The sequence below is a fragment of the Ranitomeya variabilis genome, chromosome 7 (genome assembly GCF_051348905.1).
Source record: "Ranitomeya variabilis isolate aRanVar5 chromosome 7, aRanVar5.hap1, whole genome shotgun sequence".
In the NCBI taxonomy this organism is placed as follows: domain Eukaryota; kingdom Metazoa; phylum Chordata; class Amphibia; order Anura; family Dendrobatidae; genus Ranitomeya; species Ranitomeya variabilis.
In genome coordinates, this window is record NC_135238.1 from 5,044,121 (window position 1) to 5,069,138 (window position 25,018).

The window sequence follows — 25,018 nt, forward strand, 5'->3', positions numbered from 1 at the left end:
TCATATTCTCTGAAGAAAGGCCAAGAAAGCAAAAATTCTGCCGGGGTATGTAAACTTTTGAGCACAACTGTATGATGACTAATCCACCTACAGACCGTATAGATCACATGCTTTGATCTATCCATGCGTACGCTCTATGGTTCAATGATGTATAACAGCTGAGGTTGCCTCCCTAATCTATAGTATATCCAGCATTATCTTTGTGTGGTCCCCAGGTTTTATCTTATTTGATATAATTACTACTTGTCGACTTTTGTATACAAATGCGGGCACTTTTTTTTGCCACTTTTTACCTTGTTTGTCCTATGGAAACTTTTATACTTTTCCAAAGTTCTGCCTCCGTACTTCTTTGGACCACTCATTCGGTGCTTTTCCTCCTTCATCTTTCTCCAGTGGGTGTAATGCTTGTTTTTACTCCTACTAGATGAAGGGTTAAAGTCCTTCTCAAATCATGCCACATCCACATGTACTGCAAAGCTGACAGAAATCCCTTTCACTTTACTTCTATTAGATATTGAAATCTTGTAGAAAGCAGCTATGGATTCTCGATCCATGAGAGATTTTATCAGGAACTTCAGTCTGGAAAACTGCCTCCATGGTAATCAGGGATACTCCCGGGTTCTCCTGCAGCTCTTCGGTTACACCGGTCATGGGAAATCGTCCTTCATTAACTCCTGTAAGTACGTGGTGGATGATGGCGTCTATACGGCCCATGCTAAGGTGGCCGGGTCAGCGAAGAAGCCCAAGACCATGATAAGGAATGCGTATGAGCTGACGGAGACCATCACCTTGGTGGACAACCGAGGGTGTGCCAAAATGGACGAGAATGAGACCGGGGAGATCTACGCCCAACTGGGTGAGTGCCGGAGCTTTAATTAAGTTTGGCAAAATGTTGCAGCAAATTATTTAAGTCAACTGGTAAATCTGATGTTTCTCTGGAGGTTCATCTTCCACTGAAGTTGGTATCTATCACTAAATGGAATCTGTCAGTAGGATCCACCCTCCTAAGCCATCTATATGGACATGCAGGTCATTGGAATATAAATAAAATGATATCTTGATATCTACGAATCGTAATCTTCTTCCAGATAAATCCAAGTTTTTCTCTTTTTCTGTAAATGCTATTAAGATCTATGGGCAGGGTATAGATCTCTCCGAGATTCTGCCTCCAGAACTTGTGTCATATGGAAGGAGGTATTACTAGATGAGACCTATAATAACAGATGGTCCACTCTCCTAAATCTACAAACCCCGCACTGGTAATGCCCCCTAGCATTTACAATAAGATCTGGGGGCGGAGTCTCGGGGAGATCTATGCCACTTCTATGCCACTTCCATATATCTTAACAGCTTATTTACATTTAAGAAAAATGTGTATTTCTCTGGAATAATACATCAGATCACAGATGTCGGCTTCCTATGACCTACATGTCCAAGGCTCAGGAGGGACGATTCTACTGACGGATTCCCTTTATCCTGGAGCTGCCTCTTGGACGTCCATCATAAAATCACCATCTGGGGTTTGCTTCTTTTTTTGTAACATATTTAAGTATCTGTTATAATGAACCTTAGAGGAGGACAATCTGTGAATGTTATGGTGATATGGTGGCTGTGAGCCGCCTGCAGGGTGGAGGTGTCAGGACATTACACAAGGCGAGTCAGCATCAGAATGTTTACCTTGTGCTCAGTACTGATATCACACATGCAGCAATGACGTGATCACTGATATCATGGCAGCCGGCGAAGAAGGATGATGAGAGTTGTGCTGCGACTACTCAATTACTGGTAGTATAGAGCAGAAGTTTCCAGGAAACAGCCATCCGCAGGGGCGCCGCCATCACTGATATTTGTCATAATTTCTTTTGATTTAGGAAACTTCCTCCCTCTGAATACTGAAGTAGAATGGCAGAAAGATTTCAAAGACATGATGGAGATCCTGCTAAAATCAGAAACACATGATCAGAGTATGGAGCTAATAGTCCCAGTGCTAATCTACAGGTAGGAGAGACCACAGAGCACACACCGTAAAGACAGACTACAGAGCACACACCATAGAGACTGACCACAGAGCACACACCGTAAAGACAGACCACGGAGCACACACCATAGAGACAGTATCACGGGGTTACTACAACATTGTGGAGTTAGAACACCGCAGCATCTGATTGCTCCTACTCCGGCGCTGAGAAGAAGCAGTTCTCCTTCATTTTACATGGGTTTATTTCTTTTGGCAGAACAGGGGTTAATCGGTCATGTTGGAAATCCCTGTGCTCACAGCTGAGCTTGGTTAGCCACTCTTTTCCCTTTAGAATCTGGGTTCTGATACAAATCCTTGTCAGAGCTAGCATTTGCTGCATGGCTAATGGTGGGAGAAGAGAACATATGAGAAGGAGAGTTGGAGGATTTATTTGTGACTGTTGCTTGGTTTGTATGTGTGGTAATTCCTTATCCTTCTCTATTTTGGTTTATTCCCCTACTTTCACACCCCGGTACATTCTTCTGTTATATGTGAGTGAATATTTTGTATGCCTGGAGTTTTCTGTTAACCCTTGTTTGCCTTGTTTGTTTGGTTGGTGTACTATAGTGTACAGTAGTGCCCCTCTTCCCTGGGTGGGGGAAGAGAACAGACGGAGTGCTAACTCAGGAGATAAGGCAAGGGTGGAAGTCCCAACATCTTCACCTTCAGAAGTAGCCCGGGGAGTAGACCGAGCTAGGGCGCCTCCTAGTGCTAGGAACAGGTAAGGAGCCCCTGGTCCCGGGTCATTCAACAGCTGTGTCTTGGCATTAGCTCTGACAGCAACCTTTTTCTATCGTCCGTGATGGATCCAATCACTGCAATGGGGCAATTGCAGCAGCTAAATCTGGAGGTGGCAAATTTACACACGGTGGTTTGGCAGCACCCTGATATATCTGGTATGGGACTCCAATCTCCCCAGCAAACCATAGTGGTGCCCAAGATCGCTTTGCCAGACAAGTTCTCTGGGGTGTGTGACCAGTTTATTGTTTTCAGGGAGGCCTGCAAACTGTACTTCAGGTTACGTTCGGTATCTTCAGGTACAGAGGAGCAACGTGTCGGTATAATAATCTTGCTCCTACAGGGAGACCCCCAAGCATGGACGTTTTCTCTACCGTCTGACTCTGAGTTGCTTCAGACAGTGGAGGGATTTTGTCGGGCTCCGGGCCTTACATACGATGACCCTGATTGCATCCCTTTAGCTGAGTCCACACACTGTGCCAGCTACAGCAAGGAGAACGGCCAGCAGAGGAATATTGCTCTGAGTTCCAGAAGTGGGCCACGGATATCAAGTGGAATGACCCCGCACTCCGTAGTCAGTTCTGTGAGGTTCTCACAGTAAGGGTAAAGGATGCCTTAGCTCTATATGAGACTCCTGACTCCCTTGAGGCAGCGATGTCTCTGACGATCCGTGTTGATCGCCGTCTTTTTCAGAAACATAGGGAGTCACCTCTGGGTGTGAGAGGTCCAGGGTAAAGGGAGGTCAGCGCTGAGCCTACTGTGGAACGCATGCAGGTGAGTGCGACATCTCAATCTGGTAAATTGTATGTTGTCCGGTGTAAGGGGCGTGTGTTTCTGTTGTTGTTTCATGGGCACATGTCCTTCCCGACCACATAGTAAGCAACTGCTGGAAAACTAGATGGCCCGGGTTGCAGGGAGGTTAGCAAATCAGGGGTACTTATCACCTCTGTGAGTAGGACACAGCTTTTTTCTACCAGCCACAATCCACGTGGGTGGAATTAAGGTGGACGTGTCGGCATTTCTGGACAATGGATCGGGGTTTAATTTGATCAACCCTAGGTTCGTCCAGGTCCAGGACTTAATCCCACATATTCTGTCCAGACCAGTACCCATAATTCCTTATCCTTCTCTATTTTGGTTTATTCCCCTACCTTTACACCCCGGTACATTCCTCTGTAAGGGTACCGTTACACAAAACGATTTACCAACGATCACGACCAGCGATACGACCTGGCCGTGATCATTGGAAAGTCCTTGTGTGGTCGCTGGAGAGCTGTCACACAGACAGCTCTCCAGCGACCAACGATGCCGAAGTCCCCGGGTAACCAGGGTAAACATCGGGTTACTAAGCGCGGCCCTGCGCTTAGTAACCCGATGTTTACCCTGGTTACAAGCGAACGCATCGCTGGATCGGTGTCACACCGATCCAGCGATGACAGCGGGAGATCCAGCGACGAAATAAAGTTCCAAACGATCTGCTACGACGTACGATTCTCAGCGGGGTCCCTGATCGCTGCTGCGTGTCAGACACAGCGATATCGTATGGATATCGCTGGAACGTCACGGATCGTGCCGTCGTAGCGACAAAAGTGCCACTGTGAGACGGTACCCTTACATGTGAGTGAATATTTTGTGTGCCTGGAGTTTTCTCTTAACCATTGTTTGTGTTGCCTTGTTTGTCAGGTTGGTTTACTGTGGTGTACAGTAGCGCCCCTCTTCCCTGGGTGGGGGAAAAGAACAGACAGAGGTCTAACTCAGGAGATAAGGCAAGGGTGGAGGCCCTGGCATCTTCACCTTCTGAAGTATCCTGGGGAGTAGGGCGAGCTAGAGCTAGTGTTAGGGACAGGGAAGGAGCCCCTGGTCCCGGGTCACCCGACAGCTGTGTCGTGACAGACAGACCATGGGAGCACACACCATAGAGACAGACCGCGGAGCACACACCATAGAGACAGACCAAGGAGCACACCATAGAGACAGACCACGGAGCACACACCATAGAGACAGACCAAGGAGCACACACTACAGAGACAGACCACGGAGCACACACCACAGAGTCAGACCACGGATCACACACCACAGAGACAGACCATGGAGCACACATCATAGAGACAGACCACGGAGCACACACCATAGAGACAGACCACGGAGCACACACCATAGAGATAGACCACGGAGCATACACCATAGAGTCAGACCATAGATCACACACCACATTGACAGACCATGGAGCACACACCATAGAGATAGACCATGGAGCACACACCATAGAGATAGACCACGGAGCACACACCATAGAGATAGACCACGGAGCATACACCATAGAGTCAGACCATAGATCACACACCACATTGACAGACCATGGAGCACACACCATAGAGATAGACCACGGAGCACACACCATAGAGATAGACCACGGAGCATACACCATAGAGTCAGACCATGGATCACACACCACATTGACAGACCATGGAGCACACATCATAGAGACAGACAATAGGATTTGGTCTGCTACATAACATTGGATAGGGTATCTTGATTGGTTGATTTCATCTTTTGCTATTTAGTAATACATTTACAGTCACTTTTCTTCAATTTTTCAAACCTAATGACATAATGAAGGCACAATTTCCTCTTTGTTATGGGACCCTTACATTCAGCACTGGATGACTTATCACACCTTTGTGCATACGGCTGCACTGACAATTGTATTCTTGTGTGAAGTTATTCAATATCCATCTTAAAGGGAATGTATCATTCTTTTCCTAATTAAAACCAGACATTGACTTATTGACTTTAGGACATGATAGCCTTGAGACGATCACAGACTTCTATGTCATAGTTTGAAGGCATGCGATAACGTTTTTGCAGAGCTTCATTCCTCAACATTGAAATTACAGCACAAAGAAGGAAATGTTGTGGGTGTATAGAAACCATAGGATGGACATATTTGTTAGTCATATGGAAAAGATGAGAAAATAGGTCACCGGGATACTGTGACACATAGGAGGCAGAAGATTGCGGCGTCTGGTTGCACAAACTCCTGCACTGATTAGAACTTCTTCAACATTTTATTTAACAGTGCACGTTTTTTCATTGCTGGCAGCACAAGGGTTAATCAGTTCAGTTGCTCTCCTGGACCTCTCCAACCTAGATTGTCTCAGCTGCTCAGTGTGGCCAATCGCATCTGCTATATGGGCTCGCCACTGGTATTTGGGAATTGCCAATGATGGTTCTTACTGCCTGGTTTGTAGCTGAAAGTGAAGTTCGTGTTTGGAGTAGGTGATTGGAGAGTTGTTCTGGAGATTTCTGTGTGGAGTTTCTTTGTGTTTTAATCCTCATCCTCTCCTATTTGGTTTCTCCTTCCTATACCTCCCCTGTGTTGCACTCTGTTGTTTGGTGAGTGTATTTTCTATGATTGTAGTTTTCATTCATCCTTGTCCATCTTCCCTTGTCTGGTTAGTGTAATCCTACACATTTCACCCTCCCACCTCTCCGTGTGGGATAGGGTATAGATAACGGTTGCAATAGGAGCATAGCAAGGTACGTGGCCCCGTCATCTCACCTCAGCAGTAATCAAAGGAGCAGAGATATGCTAGGGTGCCCCTAGTTCGAGGGACTAGATAGGTGCCCACAGTATCTAGTCACAACGTGACAAGTGATAATATGTTTTGAAAATTTTGTTCCATCTGGACTTCTCCAGTCTGAGCCTCATGCAGAAATCCTGGCATTTCCAGCCTCGGCTGCTGTCACTGGTGAACATGATTTGTTTAACAAGAACATTTAATGGTGATTCTAGTAGGATTTCACCTCCTGGATTCAAATATGTAAAAACATTTTCATCAGGCACAGGTTTTTATAGATGTATTTTTTAATCATAGTTGTTTTTAGTTTTTTTTACGGTTTGCCATCATATGATTTTACTAAATTATTTAGTGTTGTAATCAGTATGTGATCAGTGGAACGAGGTCTTCTGTTATGTTAGAAGATTGTGCAGGCTCATTCCAGTTCAGACATGTTCTCACAATGCTTGGGTGTTGCATCTTCTCTAAGGGTACTGTCACACAGTGCAATTTTGATCGCTACGACGGTACGATTCGTGATGTTCTAGCGATATCCATACGATATCGCAGTGTCTGACACGCAGCAGCGATCAGGGACCCTGCTGAGAATCGCACGTCGTAGCAGATCATTTGGAACTTTCTTTCGTCGCTTGATCACCCGCTGACATCGCTGGATCGTTGTGTGTGACACCGATCCAGCGATGTGTTCGCTTGTAACCAGGGTAAACATCGGGTAACTAAGCGCAGGGCCGCACTTAGTAACCCGATGTTTACCCTGGTTACCAGCGTAAAAGTAAAAAAAACAACAGTACATACTCACATTCCGGTGTCTGTCCCCCGGCGTCTCAGCTTCTCTGCACTGTGAGCGCCTGCCGGCCGGAAAGCGAGCACAGCGGTGACGTCACCGCTCTGCTTTCCGGCTATGGTGCTTACACAGTGCAGAGAAGCAGAACGCCGGGGGACAGACACCGGAATGTAAGTATGTACTGTTTGTTTTTTTTACGTTTACGCTGGTAACCAGGGTAAACATCGGGTTACTAAGCGCGGCCCTGCGCTTAGTAACCCGATGTTTACCCTGGTTACCCGGGGACTTCGGCATCGCTCCAGCGCCGTGATTGCAACGTGTGACCGCAGTCTACGACGCTGGAGCGATAATCATACGATGCTGCGACGTCACGGATCGTGCCGTCGTAGCGATCAAAATTGCACTGTGTGACAGTACCCTAAGTAGAGAGTCAGTAGTGAAACGGCAGTGAGTCTGTCAGCGCAAGTGTTTGTTCTGTTCATCTAAATTGTTTTGCTTGTTTCTCATTTTAGTAGTTCTATTAATTATTATACATTTTTCAATAATACCAAGAAAGTGTTTAATCATACAGACAATTTCCGTTATGTGCCGTGAACTGACGTTCAAGAGTCAGAGACACGTGTAAAAAAGTGTTATGCGCCTTATTTCGGGTGTAAAGTTTTGGTGACCTGGAAAAGTCTTGGGCTCCACATATACAGTTTTTCTTATGTTAGGCTTCTTACTGGTTGGAAAAATGGTTCCCATCAGATGCCATCTGCCATTCCGATGGTTTGGAGGGAACCGAATGACCATTTCACAGATTGCTATTTCTTCTTAATGAACACTTAAGGAATCACATCTAAAACAAAATATACAGTTAATTACCCCAATTTGCCAACTGCGATGAGGCTGGTCTTATACAGGGAAGACCTTCCTATGCCCAAATGTCCAGATTTTGATAGCTCTGACTCTGACCTTACACTGAAGAAGAGGCATACAACAATGTCAGAAGTTTCCTACTTTCCGAGCAAGTTGTTCATCAGAACATCACTTCTTATCTCAAGAAGATCTGAAGGACTTTCTCTGTGATTTTAGACTTGTCTAAACAACAATCAGAGCCACTAAGTTCCAGACTGAAAGGGTGGAATCTACTCCATGAAGACAGGAGAACCTGCAGAAATCTTCAGTGAATCCTGAAAAATATATCCAACAAGATATAGGTCGGCACCACCGTCAGGGATCACCTATAACATGCTACAAAAGAACAAGGACCCAAAACAAAAGAAAAAGGGTAGCATGTATAATAAAGGGATCACCGCAAAATATATTAGTAAAGAATATCAAAAGTTTTTATTAAACCACACTTGAGTACACAACAAAAGGATTAAAAACACTTAAAATAGCAGCATAAAGCAAACAAGAAAACACGGCCTATAATAAGGTCAGGCCACAGTGTCACCCCACACACAAGCTACCAAGGCAGATTTGAGTATAGGAGATTTAGGGATAGAATAAAGCCCAATGTGTCAGGCCTCTGTAGCTATAAATAGCCAATCAGATAACCCATCCTATACTACCTGACATGAATAGACCAGGCCTCCTAGGTAGCGTTCCTGCATGATAAATCACGGCTGATGAAAAGATGGCAATCAACAGGGGTGGTACCGGGCAAGGATGCCCAACGCGTGTCGCCAGTAGACTGGCTTCTTCAGGGGCAGCTATTTATAGCTACAGAGGCCTGACACATTGGGCTTTATTCTATCCCTAAATCTCCTATACTCAAATCTGCCTTGGTAGCTTGTGTGTGGGGTGACACTGTGGCCTGACCTTATTATAGGCCGTGTTTTCTTGTTTGCTTTATGCTGCTATTTTAAGTGTTTTTAATCCTTTTGTTGTGTACTCAAGTGTGGTTTAACAAAAACTTTTGATATTCTTTACTAATATATTTTGCGGTGATCCCTTTATTATACATGCTACCCTTTTTCTTTTGTTTTGGGTCCTGAAAAATATATCCACCTCCACTGCATCTTGAACGAGGATCGATGAAATAATTCATAAAAGCATTTGATAAAGATCCTGCCGCATTTATACATTTGAAATGTAAATATTCCAAAATCGGTGATGTGAAACTGAAGAAGGCATCGTCACAAATAAGATCAGTGATGGGCGATGAACGATTTCAGGAACTGTTATATCTATTGCAGAAAGCAGCCCGGCCGTCCTTCAGAAATGTCTCCTCTTCTTTTCTCGGAAATCATAAAGCAGAAAACTACAGTGAATTATTGAATGATCTTGTGAAATCACACCAAGCTATGGGATGGAACTTGTCCTTAAAACTTCATTTCTTGGACTCCCACGTTCACTTCTTCCCAGAATATCTTGGTGCTGTCAGTGATCATCATGGGGAGCATTTTCATAAGGCAATGTGGAGCCCCAGTATTCTGGTTGTGGCTCGACCCTGAAGAGAGTCATTGCTGTAAGTCATCATCAAAAATGTTCTAGGTAAGCTGTAGTTCATATAATGTTGACTACATAAGTAGTTTGTAGTATTTCCATAAAACTTGAAATGTGACACACAAAAAAAATTGCCTGATGGAATAAATCTGAAAGCATATTGAAATTCAGCATGAAAAATACATTTAAATCAAAATAATTTGTTTTTATTTGTGAAAGAAATAAAAGTTTTTTGTCGACTAGTGTTATTAATGGTCATCTGAGGAAGGTTCTGCTGATGAATGTTCAAATCATCAGGATCCACTGCTGGCGGCTCCTGTGTAATCACCGACCAATGACATCCCCAATGTGCCCGATTGCATTGTTGTTTCGAAAAATAATTCTTGTGAAACTTTGGAGAAATGGCCGCCTCACTGCTTCCACCACAAATCAATGTAACACTGAACTGTTAATGACCTGGAATGAAAACTAGAGGAGTCCGGTGACCGTATATTATGCCACCGCCTACTGTAATCCCAGGAGTTGGGCTGGTTTGACGTTCCCTCGTGAAGGCCTATTCATGGGGTTACACAATTTGTGGCTATCAAAGCATCCAGGAAAAAGCGGCAGAACCGTCCTCAGACATCCATTAATAACCTCAGTGACAGTAGCCAAGACTGAAAGTGCCGGGATTTTCTTCACGAGGCTCTGACTCCAGACTGAAGAAACCCAGATGTATTGAAAATGTTGTTTCCACTTTTTCATAATTTGCAGATCAATAACGTGTCTGCATCCTGTGAGTTCCATAATTTGCCACGTTTCCTTCTTGGTGCTCTAACTTCAATGTTGAGGAGCGTATTTTATGTTTTATGGTGTCATTGGCTTATTTTATATGGAAATTTCAAAGTCTCACTTATCTCACAGTGCAAAGAAATCCATCACTCCAGAAGAAGCTGCCGAACTGCGAGATATTATTCTGAAGGCCAGAAATATAACAGGTACAAAAAAGAGAGGAGTGAATTGGCTTGAGGCGAATTATTGACGTAATCTCAAAATTTCCCAAAACGTTCCTTTCTAAATATTGATTTTTTTTTTGTGATTTGCTTTGGCATTTGTCAGCTCAGCACCCATTTTGATGACTTATTGAGGGCTGAGGAAAAGTAGAAAAAAATATATGAAATATAAAACCACTTTGTCACCTGGTCCTCTTTTCCAACATGGTGGCCTCCGCTTCATCTGCCCCTGGTATAACTTAGACCACTGGCCTCATTGACTCTGTTTTCAGATTGAAGCAACAATCTGCTCCAATAAAAGTGTAATATATTTGTATCATTAGTATAGAAAGCTAAATATGTAAATTGTCTCTTCAGAGAGGAAGAGGACTTGAATTCTAGCGCCAAGTATTGGGGGTAACAATTCTAAAAGACAATCTTAACCCTTTAACGAGTCTTGTCACATGAGCTAGTATAGGAAGCCAAGCCAGATGTCATTTGCAGAAATAAGATTTGGGGTGTTTGACCCCTCATCAGAGAAAAAAAAGAGATCTGATTTGGCCGGGTGAGAGGCCTCTGACAGTGGGTATAAACAGTAATTTTTTTCCTTGCGGTGATTGCATGGCCCATAAGCTTCCTTACACCAGCTGGTTCTTCTCCATGAGGAGAAATTTTACCCCTTAAATCCTTGTCATCTTACAAAGCCAAAAAAGATATACTGCTTTGTGCTGATGAGGGTCAAAAAACCCAAAACATGTGTCTGAAAATGGAGTGTTTTGTTTGGTTTCTTATCCTAAATCATGAGGCAAATGTTCGATACCGACTTTTTGGACTGATACCTCCAATAGGTGACACTAGAGTTCCTATCGTTTATTTTCTCATAAATGGCAATTTGTATATCATTGTTGTAACAAGAATAATTGCCAAAATACCCAGAATTCCTTATAGTAACGGTCAAAATTCATTGACTGCTACAAATCAATTCCTCCCTCGTGCTCCTGCTATAAGAGATGATGCAAATCGAATAAGGGACAATTTATTTGAAATTCACTCAATGCACTGAATTAGATTAGTTACATTATGTAAAAGGAGGGAAAATTCCCTTCAAAATTACTTACTAAAAAGGGAACTCCTGCACCTCTATTAGGGTCCAATATTAATTATGAACATCCAATTTGTAGGATCGCTACTTCCAATAGGTGGCGCTATAGAGTAAAGTCCTCTTTTTCTCAGAAGAGGCAATTTGCATATTTAAATTCCCAGAGGAGCATTGCACGGCGAATAAGCCTCCTTACCTTGACAAGCCAGAGCTGGTATGTCACTCTCCATAAGGAGAAACGTTACCCCTTAGACCCCAGTCCAGAGCCTCTCACCTAGCCAAATCAGTTCTCATGCTTCGCACTGACGAGGGCCAACAGCCCGAAACACCGTGTCTGCGAATTGAGATACTGATTTGGCTTTTATCCTAAGTCATATTGCACGACTCGTTAGAGGGTTGATTGTGACTTGTAGGATCGCGACTTCCAACAGGTGGCACTATAGAGTTAAGTTCTCTTTTTTTCAGCAGAGGCAATTTGCATATTAACATCCAATTTGACTGTTAACAATTAATATATGACTTAGCAATGCTTTAACATTGTCTGTCCCTTATACTATAAACTGACACAAAACTGTGAACTAATAAAGAATATTTATTACACACATAAAAGTCTACAGTCTATTATATACTGTACAGGTACCTAAGCTGGCGCCTATGAATATATATATATATGTACCACGACACTAACACAGCAATAGCAAAACAATAGCACACATTCAAATCCACAATTACCTAATATTATACCTCCCTCATTACCTAACCACACACATCCATTATCACCACCCGCCTAACAGTATAAATATCTAACTGTCCCTGTATATACAGGTGTATCTAAATATCCAACAAGGGGTTGAGGCTATAGATATCTAGGGGGTTAATGAAAGAGCATGCAGGGCCCAGTAAGTAAGTAACAGGGGATCAGGGGATAAGAGGAACCTCATCCAGATCTGCTCCTCATGATGCCGGTGGAACAAGAGAAAGGGAAAAATTGTCTCTTGGGATTTGACATCCAGCCCAAGAGAGGCCTGTTCAGTCCCAGGAGGTGGGGGCATGGACAGTCTAATGTGCTGTCCCCACCCACTGGCTACGGTACTTAGTTCATTTCCACCCATCCTGGAAAAAGCTGTTCCAGCACATGGACATTCCTTTGTCTCAAGGCAAATTCAGACAACAAGCCCTCATTGTGCTTGTTGGAGGAGGACACTTTTTCACACAATGGTGTATATACAGTGGGGCAAAAAAGTATTTAGTCATTCAGCAATAGTGCAAGTTCCACCACTTAAAAAGATGAGAGGCGTCTGTAATTTACATCATAGGTAGACCTCAACTATGGGAGACAAGCTGAGAAAAAAAAATCCAGAAAATCACATTGTCTGTTTTTTTATCATTTTATTTGCATATTATGGTGGAAAATAAGTATTTGGTCAGAAACAAACAATCAAGATTTCTGGCTCTCACAGACCTGAAACTTCTTCTTTAAGAGTCTCCTCTTTCCTCCACTCATTACCTGTAGTAATGGCACCTGTTTAAACTTGTTATCAGTATAAAAAGACACCTGTGCACACCCTCAAACAGTCTGACTCCAAACTCCACTATGGTGAAGACCAAAGAGCTGTCAAAGGACACCTGAAACAAAATTGTAGCCCTGCACCAGGCTGGGAAGACTGAATCTGCAATAGCCAACCAACTTGGAGTGAAGAAATCAACAGTGGGAGCAATAATTAGAAAATGGAAGACATACAAGACCACTGATAATCTCCCTCGATCTGGGGCTCCACGCAAAATCCCACCCCATGGGGTCAGAATGATCACAAGAACGGTGAGCAAAAATCCCAGAACCACGCGGGGGGACCTAGTGAATGAACTGCAGAGAGCTGGGACCAATGTAACAAGGCCTACCATAAGTAACACACTACGCCACCATGGACTCAGATCCTGCAGTGCCAGACGTGTCCCACTGCTTAAGCCAGTACATGTCCGGGCCCGTCTGAAGTTTGCTAGAGAGCATTTGGATGATCCAGAGGAGTTTTGGGAGAATGTCCTATGGTCTGATGAAACCAAACTGGAACTGTTTGGTAGAAACACAACTTGTCGTGTTTGGAGGAAAAAGAATACTGAGTTGCATCCATCAAACACCATACCTACTGTAAAGCATGGTGGTGGAAACATCATGCTTTGGGGCTGTTTCTCTGCAAAGGGGCCAGGACGACTGATCCGGGTACATGAAAGAATGAATGGGGCCATGTATCGTGAGATTTTGAGTGCAAACCTCCTTCCATCAGCAATGGCATTGAAGATGAAACGTGGCTGGGTCTTTCAACATGACAATGATCCAAAGCACACCGCCAGGGCAACGAAGGAGTGGCTTCGTAAGAAGCATTTCAAGGTCCTGGAGTGGCCTAGCCAGTCTCCAGATCTGAACCCTATAGAAAACCTTTGGAGGGAGTTGAAAGTCCGTGTTGCCAAGCGAAAAGCCAAAAACATCACTGCTCTAGAGGAGATCTGCATGGAGGAATGGGCCAACATACCAACAACAGTGTGTGGCAACCTTGTGAAGACTTACAGAAAACGTTTGACCTCTGTCATTGCCAACAAAGGATATTTTACAAAGTATTGAGATGAAATTTTGTTTCTGACCAAATACTTATTTTCCACCATAAAATGCAAATAAAATGATAAAAAAACAGACAATGTGAATTTCTGGATTTTTTTTTCTGTTTGTCTCCCATAGTTGAGGTCTACCTATGATGTAAATTACAGACGCCTCTCATCTTTTTAAGTGGTGGAACTTGCACTATTGCTGACTGACTAAATACTTTTTTGCCCCACTGTATATCACCATAATCCTTGGCCCTCCATCTATATTTGGGAAACTGGTGAAGGCATTATTTATGTGGAATTCACATGTGTTGGGGTGGACTTTATATATATATATATATATATATATATATATATATATATATATATATATATATATATTGTGATATGTGGTGGTGTAGTGACCCCTGTGGCAGTTAGGGGGCGCTCTGTGCGCTCTGCGGGATATGCATGGAGGCGTATCTGTTGTGGTGATATTTGTGGTGAACCTGTGATCGGCAGTGTTGTGAGTGGCCGATATGTGTCACAGAGGGAGTCTGCGTAGTAAGTCTGATGTTTTGTGTTTATGCTGGGACCTGTAGTCCCTCAAGAGTTTCTGTAATGTGTATAGTTAAGTTTGGGTGACTTACTAGGCTAGTCATGAGAGACGGGAGGGTCAGACTAGCCACACATCCACACACACATCCAGGGGTGTGGTTTCAGGTATATAATGTGACCAGGATGTGGGTCACATGGGAGGTGTGTCCGGTAGGTCCTGTGTGGTTCCTGTGTGGAACCTGTGTATGGACCTGACCGATGAAGGTGCTGGACTGTCCTGGGAATGACTAGGGTCCTGCAAGCACCTGGGAACGGTGCGGGACTGTCCTAGGAATGACTAGGGTCCCGAATGGTGCTGGATTGGCCTAGGAATGACTAGGGTCCGGAGAGCACCTAAGACCGTGAGACTTGGCTTCGGGTGGCCTGGGTATTGGATGTGCCCGGCTGCGGAAGGACGTCCTGAAGAATACCCGGACTAGGCCACCGGCGTGATCCTGGTAACCTGAGGTAACAGGTGGAGGACGGGGTCCAGGACCTAAGCTGAAAGGTGGAGGACGGGGTCCAGGACCTAAGCTGATTGGTGGAGGACGGGGTCCAGGACCTGTTGTGACAGGTGGAGGACGGGGTCCAGGACCTAAGCTGATAGGTGGAGGACGGGGTCCAGGACCTAAGCTGACAGGTGGAGGACGGGGTCCAGGACCTGTGGTAACGTGGTGAGGACCAGGATCTGCGGAGCCAGAGACTGTTCCTGTGTGGGGAAGCTGCAGTCCTTCGGTGAGTTCCGGACTGACTACTGTGTGCCGGAAAGGCAGGTTGGGGATCCCCGTTAGGCAGCTTACCCAGAAGCATGTTAACAGAGTGTGGGGAAGCTGGAGTACTTCGGTGAGATCGGGACTGACTACTGTGTATTGACCAGGCGAGTTGGTGATCCCCGTTAGGCAGCTTACCCAAAGGCTGTTGGAAGAGTCGGCAAGGTGGAGCAGGAGCTCCCGTCAGGTACCAAAGAGACTGTTGGTGCCTGTTGTATTCTATGTAATGAACTGTGCTTAACCCGGTTTATGTGGCTTAATAAACCGTATGGACTGCTTTCTTTTATAAACCCGTGCTGTGTGCTTAAATATCGCGGTCAAGCGAGTGTCCCCCAACACTCTCAGTAAGAGAAACCTTACAATATATATATATATGTACATTTTGTCGGCACTTCCCTTCTACAATTTTGATTTGCACGAATTGCCTCTAATTTCCACTGAAATTTAATACATTGCATTCACCAGAGAAGGCTGACATGCATCAGACAAGACCAGTCCAGGTTCCCCATAATCTTTTGCAGCTGTCCCATCACATGGTAATTTTAAAAATTTTGGAAAAATTTGGCGAATGTGGTAAATTCTTGTTTCCAAAGTTTCACTCATCTATAGAAGATTCAGCTCCCATTGATCTATAAGGATCTACAGACATAGCTCCAATGCAGGGTGGTGTGAAAGCCTTGAGAATAAACTGCACTTTTACTACCGTGAACTCCCTGGATATCTTCATTGAATTTTTAATAGACGCATATCCGCATCTCCTTTATCCCTATATTGTTAATAAGGGTCTAATAGATCTGTACTTGAGGTAAAGATGAGGTCACAAGAACAGAACCCTAATCTTAACTCTCACCATCTCATCACACAGACACATACGGTATAACACGTTGTCTTCCCTCTGATCTAGGTCTCTTCCCCACCATGGTCATCACCCATAAGCTGAGTGCTAATCTCCCAGATATTCAGGAGAAGTTCAGGATGATGGGAGTGGAGAACATATTCCCCGTGGAGAATTACACAGTGCAAGATCATCTGAAAACCCGAGGAAAACATGAGGGGATCCTAAAGTGTCTGTATGAGATTGTCAGAGATGTGGATTTCCGGATGGAAGAGACGCGAAATCCCATCAATGAGAAGATCGAGAGGAAGAGAATCCTATTAGATTTTGCCCACAAGAGAGAAATGGAGAAAGCGCAGGAAAGAGAGGCCAGCGAGCGTGCCAGGAGGAAAGAATTGGAGAGACAACTGCAAATGGGAAAATATTTTCCTTTCTTTCAATTGTTCTCAAAGAAAGGCCATTGATCTGCAGATCAGCCAATCTCATGTCCTACATCATACTGAGCCTCCTTATTCGGGATGAGTTACCCATATATGAAGCCCCTCGTTCCCCAACATTCTCAATAAATATGGCTGTCCGTAAGAAGACAAGTAGTCTGAGGACTCTGTCCCGATTATATGCTAGTTGGCTTCACAAGCTCCATGTCCTCAACTCCGTAAGTAGAATATTCATAAAGTAGTCGTCTCCTGGATGTTTAGCGACTTATCAATTAAATAAAATGATGTTATTGTCTCTTATTAATATTTCTATTCCATCTTGATCTCCACCTTTCTGTTCATGGTTGGTATTTCACCTAATGGATGACATGTATTAATATGGCTACGCCTGTTGTGAATTCTGCTTTTGGGCTCCCTCCGGTGGTTGTAGGTGGTAATGCAGTTGTCTCTGGGCTGCAGCCCTGGTCAGGTGGATCTGCTGATTGCAGTCCTGACTGGGGTATTTAGGCGAGCAGGATTCTTTAGTCCTTGCCAGTTGTCCATTGTTTTTGGAGGTTTTGTCCTTGCCTGGTTCCTTCTGCCTTGCTACCAAATCTACAAAGATAAGTGTCTGGTTTTTGTGCACACATGCTGTGTGCTTATGATTTAGTGCTATTCAGTGTTTTTTTTGTCCAGCTTAGATTGTATCAGTAATTCCTCAGTCTCGATGGATTCTCAGGAGTTGCAGATATACATTCCATGTCTTTAGTTAGATTGTGGAACCTTTTGTATTTTCTGCTGTGGATATTTTTAGTGTCTTAATACTGACCGCTTAGTATTCTGTCCTATCTTTCCCTGTTTAGCTAGAGTGGCCTCTTTTGCTGAGATCTGTTTTCTGCCTGTGTGTGTCTTTCCTCTCCTATTCACAGTAAATATTTGTGGGGGGCTTCCTATCCTTTGGGGTTCTGCTCTGAGGCAAGTAAGTATTCCTACTTCCATCTATAGGGGTATTTAGTCCTCCGGTTGTGTCGAGGTGTCTAGGGTTTTGTTAGGCACACCCCACGGCTACTTCTAGTTGAGGTGTTAAGTTCAGGGTTTGCGGTCAGTATAGATTCCACCTCTCCTGAGAAAGTCTCATGCGGCTCCAAAGTCACCGGATCATAACAGTACAACTGGCCAACAATGAGTTAAATGCATCTCAGAAGAAGGGAGGAAAGGTATTGAGCCATTTTTTTTTCTGTGGTTTATTTTGCCTGTTCCTCCCTCTTTTTCCCTGGGTGGCTGAGGAGTCTTGTGTTAGCATGGAGGTTCATGAATTAGCTTCTCGTGTGGACCAGCTTGCTGCTAGGGTACAGGGAATTTCTGATTATATTGTTCAGACTCCTGTTTCAGAGCCGAAGATTCCTACTCCTTATTTATTTTTTGGTGACAGGTCTAAATTTCTGAGTTTTAAAAGCAACTGTAAACTTTTTTTTGCTTTGAGACCTCGATCCTCTGGTGATTCCATTCAGCAGGTTAAAATCGTCATCTCCCTGCTGCATGGTGATCCTCAGGATTGGGCATTTTCCCTGGAATCTGGGAATCCGGCTTTGCTTAATGTAGATTCCTTTTTTCAGGCTTTAGGACTATTATATGATGAACCTAATTCTGTGGATCAAGCGTAGAAGACCTTGTTGGTTCTGTCTCAGGGCCAAGAGGCGGCAGAATTGTATTGTCAGAAATTTAGAAAATGGTCTGTGTTGACTAAATGGAATGATGATGCTTTGGCGGCAATTTTCAGAAAGGGTCTTTCTGAATCCGTTAAAGATGTTATGGTGGGGTTTCCCACGCCTGTCGGTCTGAGTGATTCTATGTCTCTGGCCATTCAGATTGATCGGCGCTTGCAGGAGCACAGAACTATGCGTACTGTGGCGTTGTCCTCAGAGCAGAGTCCTGAGCCAATGCAGTGTGATAGGATTCTGTCTAGAACAGAACGACAAGGATTCAGACGGCAGAATAAGTTGTGTTATTATTGTGGCGACGCTTCTCATGTCATTTCAGTCTGCCCTAAACGGACAGGGAAAATCGCTAGTTCATTTACCATCAGTACTGTACAACCTAAATTTCTGTTATCTGTGTCCTTGATCTGCTCATTGTCATCATTTTCTGTCATGGCGTTTGTGGATTCAGGTGCCGCTTTGAATTTAATGGACTTTGAGTTTGCCAGGCGTTGTGGTTTTCCCTTGCAGCCTTTGCAGAATCTTATTCCTCTAAGGGGCATTGATGCTACACCTTTGGCTAAAAATAAGCCCCAGTTTTGGACTCATGTGGTAGACAATTTGGTGTTGTCTCAGGAGAAGGCTCAACGTTTTGCTAACCGTTGTCGGGGTGTTGGTTCCCGGCTTTGTGTTGGGGATCTGGTCTGGTTGTCTTCCCGTCTTGTTCCTATGAAGGTTTCTTCTCCTAAGTTTAAGCCTCGGTTTATTGGTCCTTATAGGATTTCTGAGATTATTAATCCGGTGTCTTTTCGATTGGCGCTTCCGGCCTCTTTTGCTATCCATAATGTCTTCCATAGATCTTTATTGCGTAAATATGTGGTACCCGTTGTTCCCTCTGTTGATCCTCTGGCCCCTGTGTTGGTTGATGGGGAGTTGGAGTATGTGGAGCGCCCCCACACCGCCGCAGGGCCGAGGGGTACCCAGAGCCGGGCCTCTAGGTCTCAGTCCTGGGGTTGTCACGGTGGCTAGACCCGGTCCGTGGCCCTGTCTGTCAGTGGGGGACGTCCGGTGCAATAAGTGGTGTTGTAACGGTGCAGTTGTGGGGTGCAGGTCGCGGTAAATAACGAGGACACCAGGTTGCAGTCTCTTTACCTCTTTACTGGAGATCTCTGAGTCCTCAGTCCAGAATACGGTTCACCAGGCTGCGCAAGTCCGGCCGGTCCAATGGCACTTCCAGAGTTCTCTTCACAGATGGAAATCGGTGCCTTCCTTCTTAGCGCTATGTGTTGTAGTCCTTCCCTGCTGTGCTTACGGAAAGTACCCCACAACTGTTGTGTCTGTTTCTTAAGTTCCCTCACAACTCGATTAAATGATGTTCTTCTAATCGTCCGTCCCTCCCTGATGTTACGGTTAGAACGGCACCCGTTTGTCGGGTAGGCCTGGAGTTCTTCCGGGACCCTAGAGACGCCCCTCTCCCGCAATTGCCTCCCAAGACTTCATAGGTGATATGTGTTAGACAGCCCGCCTTAAACTGACTGTCCTGCCGCTGTTTAGAGTATTGCTTGAAGCTGAATGTTATAATACTCCCTCGGCGTTCCGGCCACCGGTAGTGCGCCTCAGTAGGGTGTTGCTTCGGTCTTACAGCACGACCCCTACTGGAATTCTCCTATTGCTTGATCTCGTTTCTCACTCAGCACAATCTATCTCGCTTCTAGTCCTTTCTTGAATCCCGCCGCTTCCCGGAGCTGGCGCGGACCCGTTACGTTCTTTCCAATGCCAAGCCTCTGCCAGGATCCCACCCCTGGCAGAGACCCTACTGTCTCTTCCTCCACAACACCCTCTGCCACAAGGTGTTGCTTCGTTCAATCCAGTCAGCTTTCTCTTCTAACTTCCTGCCTGACCCCCAGTTTACCCACTATGGTGGGGAGTGGCCTAATGAATAGAACCCTTAGCTCCCCCCGGAGGCCCTGCGGTGAAATGTATTGGTGTCTGTGATACCTGATCAGATGAACTCCTTCAGTGCCATCGGACGCACCGTAGCTCCCCATAGTGGCGGAGCCACAGTACTGCAACGACCAGGACTCTGGGGCGCTGCATATGTGGTTGAGAAGATTTTGCATTCTCGTTTTTCGAGGCGGAGGCTTCAGTATCTTGTCAAATGGAAGGGCTATGGCCAGGAGGATAATTCTTGGGTTTTTGCCTCCGATGTCTGTTATGATCCTTAGTGGCTTAGGATCACAAATCTGACCAGCTAAGTAAGAAAAACATAGGACGAGCTCTGGGGATGTGGGAACTAGACTGACCGCAAACCTGATCCTAACCACACACACTATAGACAGCCGTGGAACGTTTCCTAAAATCCTAAACGTCTCTTCACAGCCTGAGAAACTGGCTACCCCTAGAGAGATATAAAAGCCTCACTTGCCTCAGAGAAATATCCCCAAAGTTTAGAACAGCCCCCCACAAATAATAACGGTGAGTAAAGAAGAAGGCACAAATGCAGGAATGAAAACAGGGTCAGCAAAGGAGGCCCGCTAATCACTAAATAGAAAGAGGATAGCAAAGAATCTGTGCGGTCAGTATAAAACCCTATTCAAAAATATCCACGCAGAGAATGCAAGAACCCCCACACCAACTAACGATGTGAGGGGAGCAACTCAGCACCCCAGAGCTACCAGCAAGCGAGAAAATCACATATTAGCAAGCTGGACAGAACTCATCATATACTGAGAAACATATTGTACAAAGATGAGCAAAAATGAACTAGCAAAAAACTTAGCTTCTCTTGGCGAGACTGAAAACAAATGAAGTCAGGAGAGATCAGGACCAGCTCTGAATACAACGACAGCAGGCAAAAAGTGAAGGTCCAGGTGAGTAAAATAGGAAACCTGAATAGCAGGTGATGAGGCAGCTGATCCCAGCCACAGACCCGCAGAAAAACAAAAGAGCCACCAGAGGGAGCCCAAAAACAGAACTCACGCAGTACCACTCACGACCACAGGAGGGGGCCCGAAAACAGTGTTCACAACAGTACCCCCCCCTTGAGGAGGGGTCACTGAACCCTCATCAGAGCCCCCAGGGCGATCAGGATGAGCCACATGGAAGGCACGAACCAAATCGGCCGCATGAACATCAGAGGCGACAACCCAGGAATTATCCTCCTGACCATAGCCCTTCCACTTAACCAAATACTGAAGCCTCCGTCTTGAAATACGAGAATCCAAGATCTTCTCCACCACGTACTCCAATTCTCCCTCAACCAGCACCGGAGCAGGAGGCTCAACAGAAGGAACCACAAGCACCACATACCTCCGCAACAAAGACCTATGGAACACATTATGAATGGCAAACGATGCTGGGAGGTCCAAACGAAATGACACAGGGTTGAGGATTTCCAAAATTTTATAAGGACCGATGAAACGAGGCTTAATCTTAGGTGAAGAAACCTTCATAGGAACATAACGAGAAGACAACCATACCAAATCCCCCACACGAAGTCGGGGACCCACACAGCGACGGCGGTTAGCAAAGCGCTGAGCCTTCTCTTGTGACAATGTCAAATTGTCCACTACATGGTTCCAAATCTGCTGCAACCTATCCACCACAGAATCCACCCCAGGACAGTCAGAAGGCTCAACCTGACCCGAGGAAAAACGAGGATGAAAACCAGAATTACAAAAAAAAGGCGAAACCAAAGTAGCAGAACTAGCCCGATTATTAAGGGCAAACTCGGCCAATGGCAAAAAAGTCACCCAATCATCCTGATCAGCAGAAACAAAACATCTTAAATAAGTTTCCGAGGTCTGATTAGTTCGCTCGGTTTGGCCATTCGTCTGAGGATGGAAGGCCGACGAAAAAGATAAATCAATGCCCATCTTAGCACAAAAGGACCGCCAAAATCTGGACACAAACTGGGATCCTCTGTCAGACACAATGTTTTCAGGGATGCCGTGCAAACGAACCACATTCTGAAAAAACAGAGGAACCAAATTGGAGGAGGAAGGCAACTTAGGCAAGGGCACCAAATGGACCATTTTAGAAAAACGATCACAAACCACCCAGATGACAGACATTCTCTGAGAGACTGGAAGATCCGAAATAAAATCCATGGAAATGTGCGTCCAAGGCCTCTTCGGAACAGGCAAAGGCAAAAGCAATCCACTGGCACGAGAACAGCAAGGCTTAGCCCGAGCACAAATCCCACAGGACTGCACAAAGGAACGCACATCCCGCGACAAGGAAGGCCACCAGAAGGACCTAGCCACCAAATCTCTGGTACCAAAAATCCCAGGATGACCCACCAACACCGAAGAATGAACCTCGGAAATAACTCTGCTGGTCCATCTATCTGGGACAAACAGTCTCTCTGGTGGGCAACGGTCAGGTCTATCCACTTGAAATTCCTGTAGCACCCGTCGCAAATCTGGGGAAATGGCAGACAAAATCACCCCCTCTCGGAGGATACCAGCCGGCGCTGAAACTCCAGGAGAGTCAGGCACAAAACTCCTAGAAAGAGCATCAGCCTTCACGTTCTTCGAACCAGGAAGGTACGAGACCACGAAATCGAAACGGGAGAAAAACAACGACCAACGAGCCTGTCTAGGATTCAACCGCTTGGCAGACTCGAGATAAATCAAATTTTTGTGATCAGTCAAGACCACCACACGATGCTTAGCTCCCTCAAGCCAATGTCGTCACTCCTCAAATGCCCACTTCATTGCCAACAACTCCCGATTACCAACATCATAATTCCGCTCGGCAGGCGAAAATTTTCTTGAAAAGAAGGCACATGGCTTCATCACAGAGCCATCAGAGCTTCTCTGTGACAAAACAGCCCCTGCTCCAATCTCAGAAGCATCAACCTCGACCTGGAAAGGAAGAGAGACATCTGGCTGACACAAGACCGGAGCCGAAGAAAACCGCCGCTTCAGCTCCCGAAAGGCCTCCATGGCCGCAGGAGACCAATTAGTCACATCAGAACCCTTCTTGGTCAAATCCGTCAAAGGCTTAACTACACCAGAAAAATTAGCGATGTAGCGACGGTAAAAATTAGCAAAACCCAAGAACTTCTGAAGACTCTTAACCGATGTAGGCTGAGTCCAGTCATGAATAGCCTGGACCTTGACTGGGTCCATCTCAATAGAAGAAGGAGAAAAAATAAAGCCCAAAAAGGAAACCTTCTGGACTCCGAAGAGACATTTTGAGCCCTTCACAAATAAGGCATTGGCACGCAGGACCTGAAATACCATCCTGACCTGCTTCACATGGGACTCCCAATCATCAGAAAAGACCAAAATATCATCTAGATACACAATCATAAATTTGTACAGATATTCTCGGAAGATGTCGTGCATGAAGGACTGAAACACAGAAGGGGCATTAGAAAGTCCAAAAGGCATCACCAAGTACTCAAAATGGCCTTCGGGCGTATTAAATGCTGTTTTCCATTCATCGCCCTGCTTTATACGCACAAGGTTATACGCACCACGAAGATCTATCTTGGTGAACCAACTAGACCCCCTAATCCGAGCAAACATATCCGACAACAATGGCAAAGGATACTGAAATTTGACCGTGATTTTATTTAGAAGGCGATAATCTATACAAGGTCTCAGAGAACCATCCTTCTTGGCCACAAAAAAGAATCCTGCACCAAGAGGGGACGAGGACGGGCGAATATGTCCCTTCTCCAAAGACTCCTTTATATAACTCCGCATAGCGGCATGTTCTGGCACCGATAAATTAAACAGTCGTCCCTTAGGGAACTTACTACCAGGAATCAAATTTATAGCACAATCACAATCCCTATGAGGCGGTAGGGCACTGGATTTGGGCTCATCAAATACATCCTGGTAGTCCGACAAAAACTCAGGGACTTCAGAAGGAGTAGAAGAAGCAATAGACACCAAAGGAGCATCGCCATGAATTCCCTGGCAAACCCAACTTAACACAGACATTGCTTTCCAATCCAAGACTGGAGTATGAGCCTGCAACCATGGCAGACCCAACACGACAACGTCATGCAAATTATATAACACAAGAAAGCGAATCACCTCCTGATGTGCAGGAGTCATACACATGGTCACTTGAGTCCAGTACTGCGGTTTATTCTTGGCCAATGGCGTAGCATCAATTCCCTTTAGTGGAATAGGGAATTGTAAAGGCTCCAAGATAAAACCACAGCGCCTGGCAAATGACAAATCCATCAGATTCAGAGCAGCACCTGAGTCTACAAAAGCCATAACAGAGTAGGATGACAGAGAGCAAATCAAAGTAACAGACAAAATGAATTTAGGCTGTACAGTACCAATGGTGACAGATCTAGCGATTTTTTTTATGCGCTTAGCACAATCTGAGATGACATGAGCAGAATCACCACAGTAGAAGCACAACCCATTCTGACATCTGTGATTTTGCCGTTCAATTCTGGTCAGAATCCTATCACATTGCATAGACTCAGGTTTCTGTTCAGAAAACACCGCCAGATGGTGCGCAGGTTTGCG

At 45.1% G+C, this 25,018-nt stretch overlaps 1 protein-coding gene across 2 annotated transcripts in view; it reads left to right on the forward strand.

The window, feature by feature from the left end:
* The first annotated feature begins 200 nt into the window (after positions 1-200).
* LOC143785063 (uncharacterized) overlaps positions 201-25,018 on the forward strand; it is a 54,406-nt gene continuing 29,588 nt past the window's right edge. The window contains exons 1-4 of one of the 2 annotated variants that reach the window (XM_077273732.1): positions 263-856; positions 1,872-1,998; positions 10,457-10,530; positions 16,472-17,222. In XM_077273732.1, coding sequence (XP_077129847.1) covers positions 538-856; positions 1,872-1,998; positions 10,457-10,530; positions 16,472-16,866 — 915 coding nt within the window. In that variant the 5' untranslated portion in view covers positions 263-537 and the 3' untranslated portion in view covers positions 16,867-17,222. Of the gene's footprint in view, positions 857-1,871; positions 1,999-10,456; positions 10,531-16,471; positions 17,223-25,018 lie in introns of those variants that run through there. The other variant, XM_077273734.1, reaches the window with a different exon arrangement.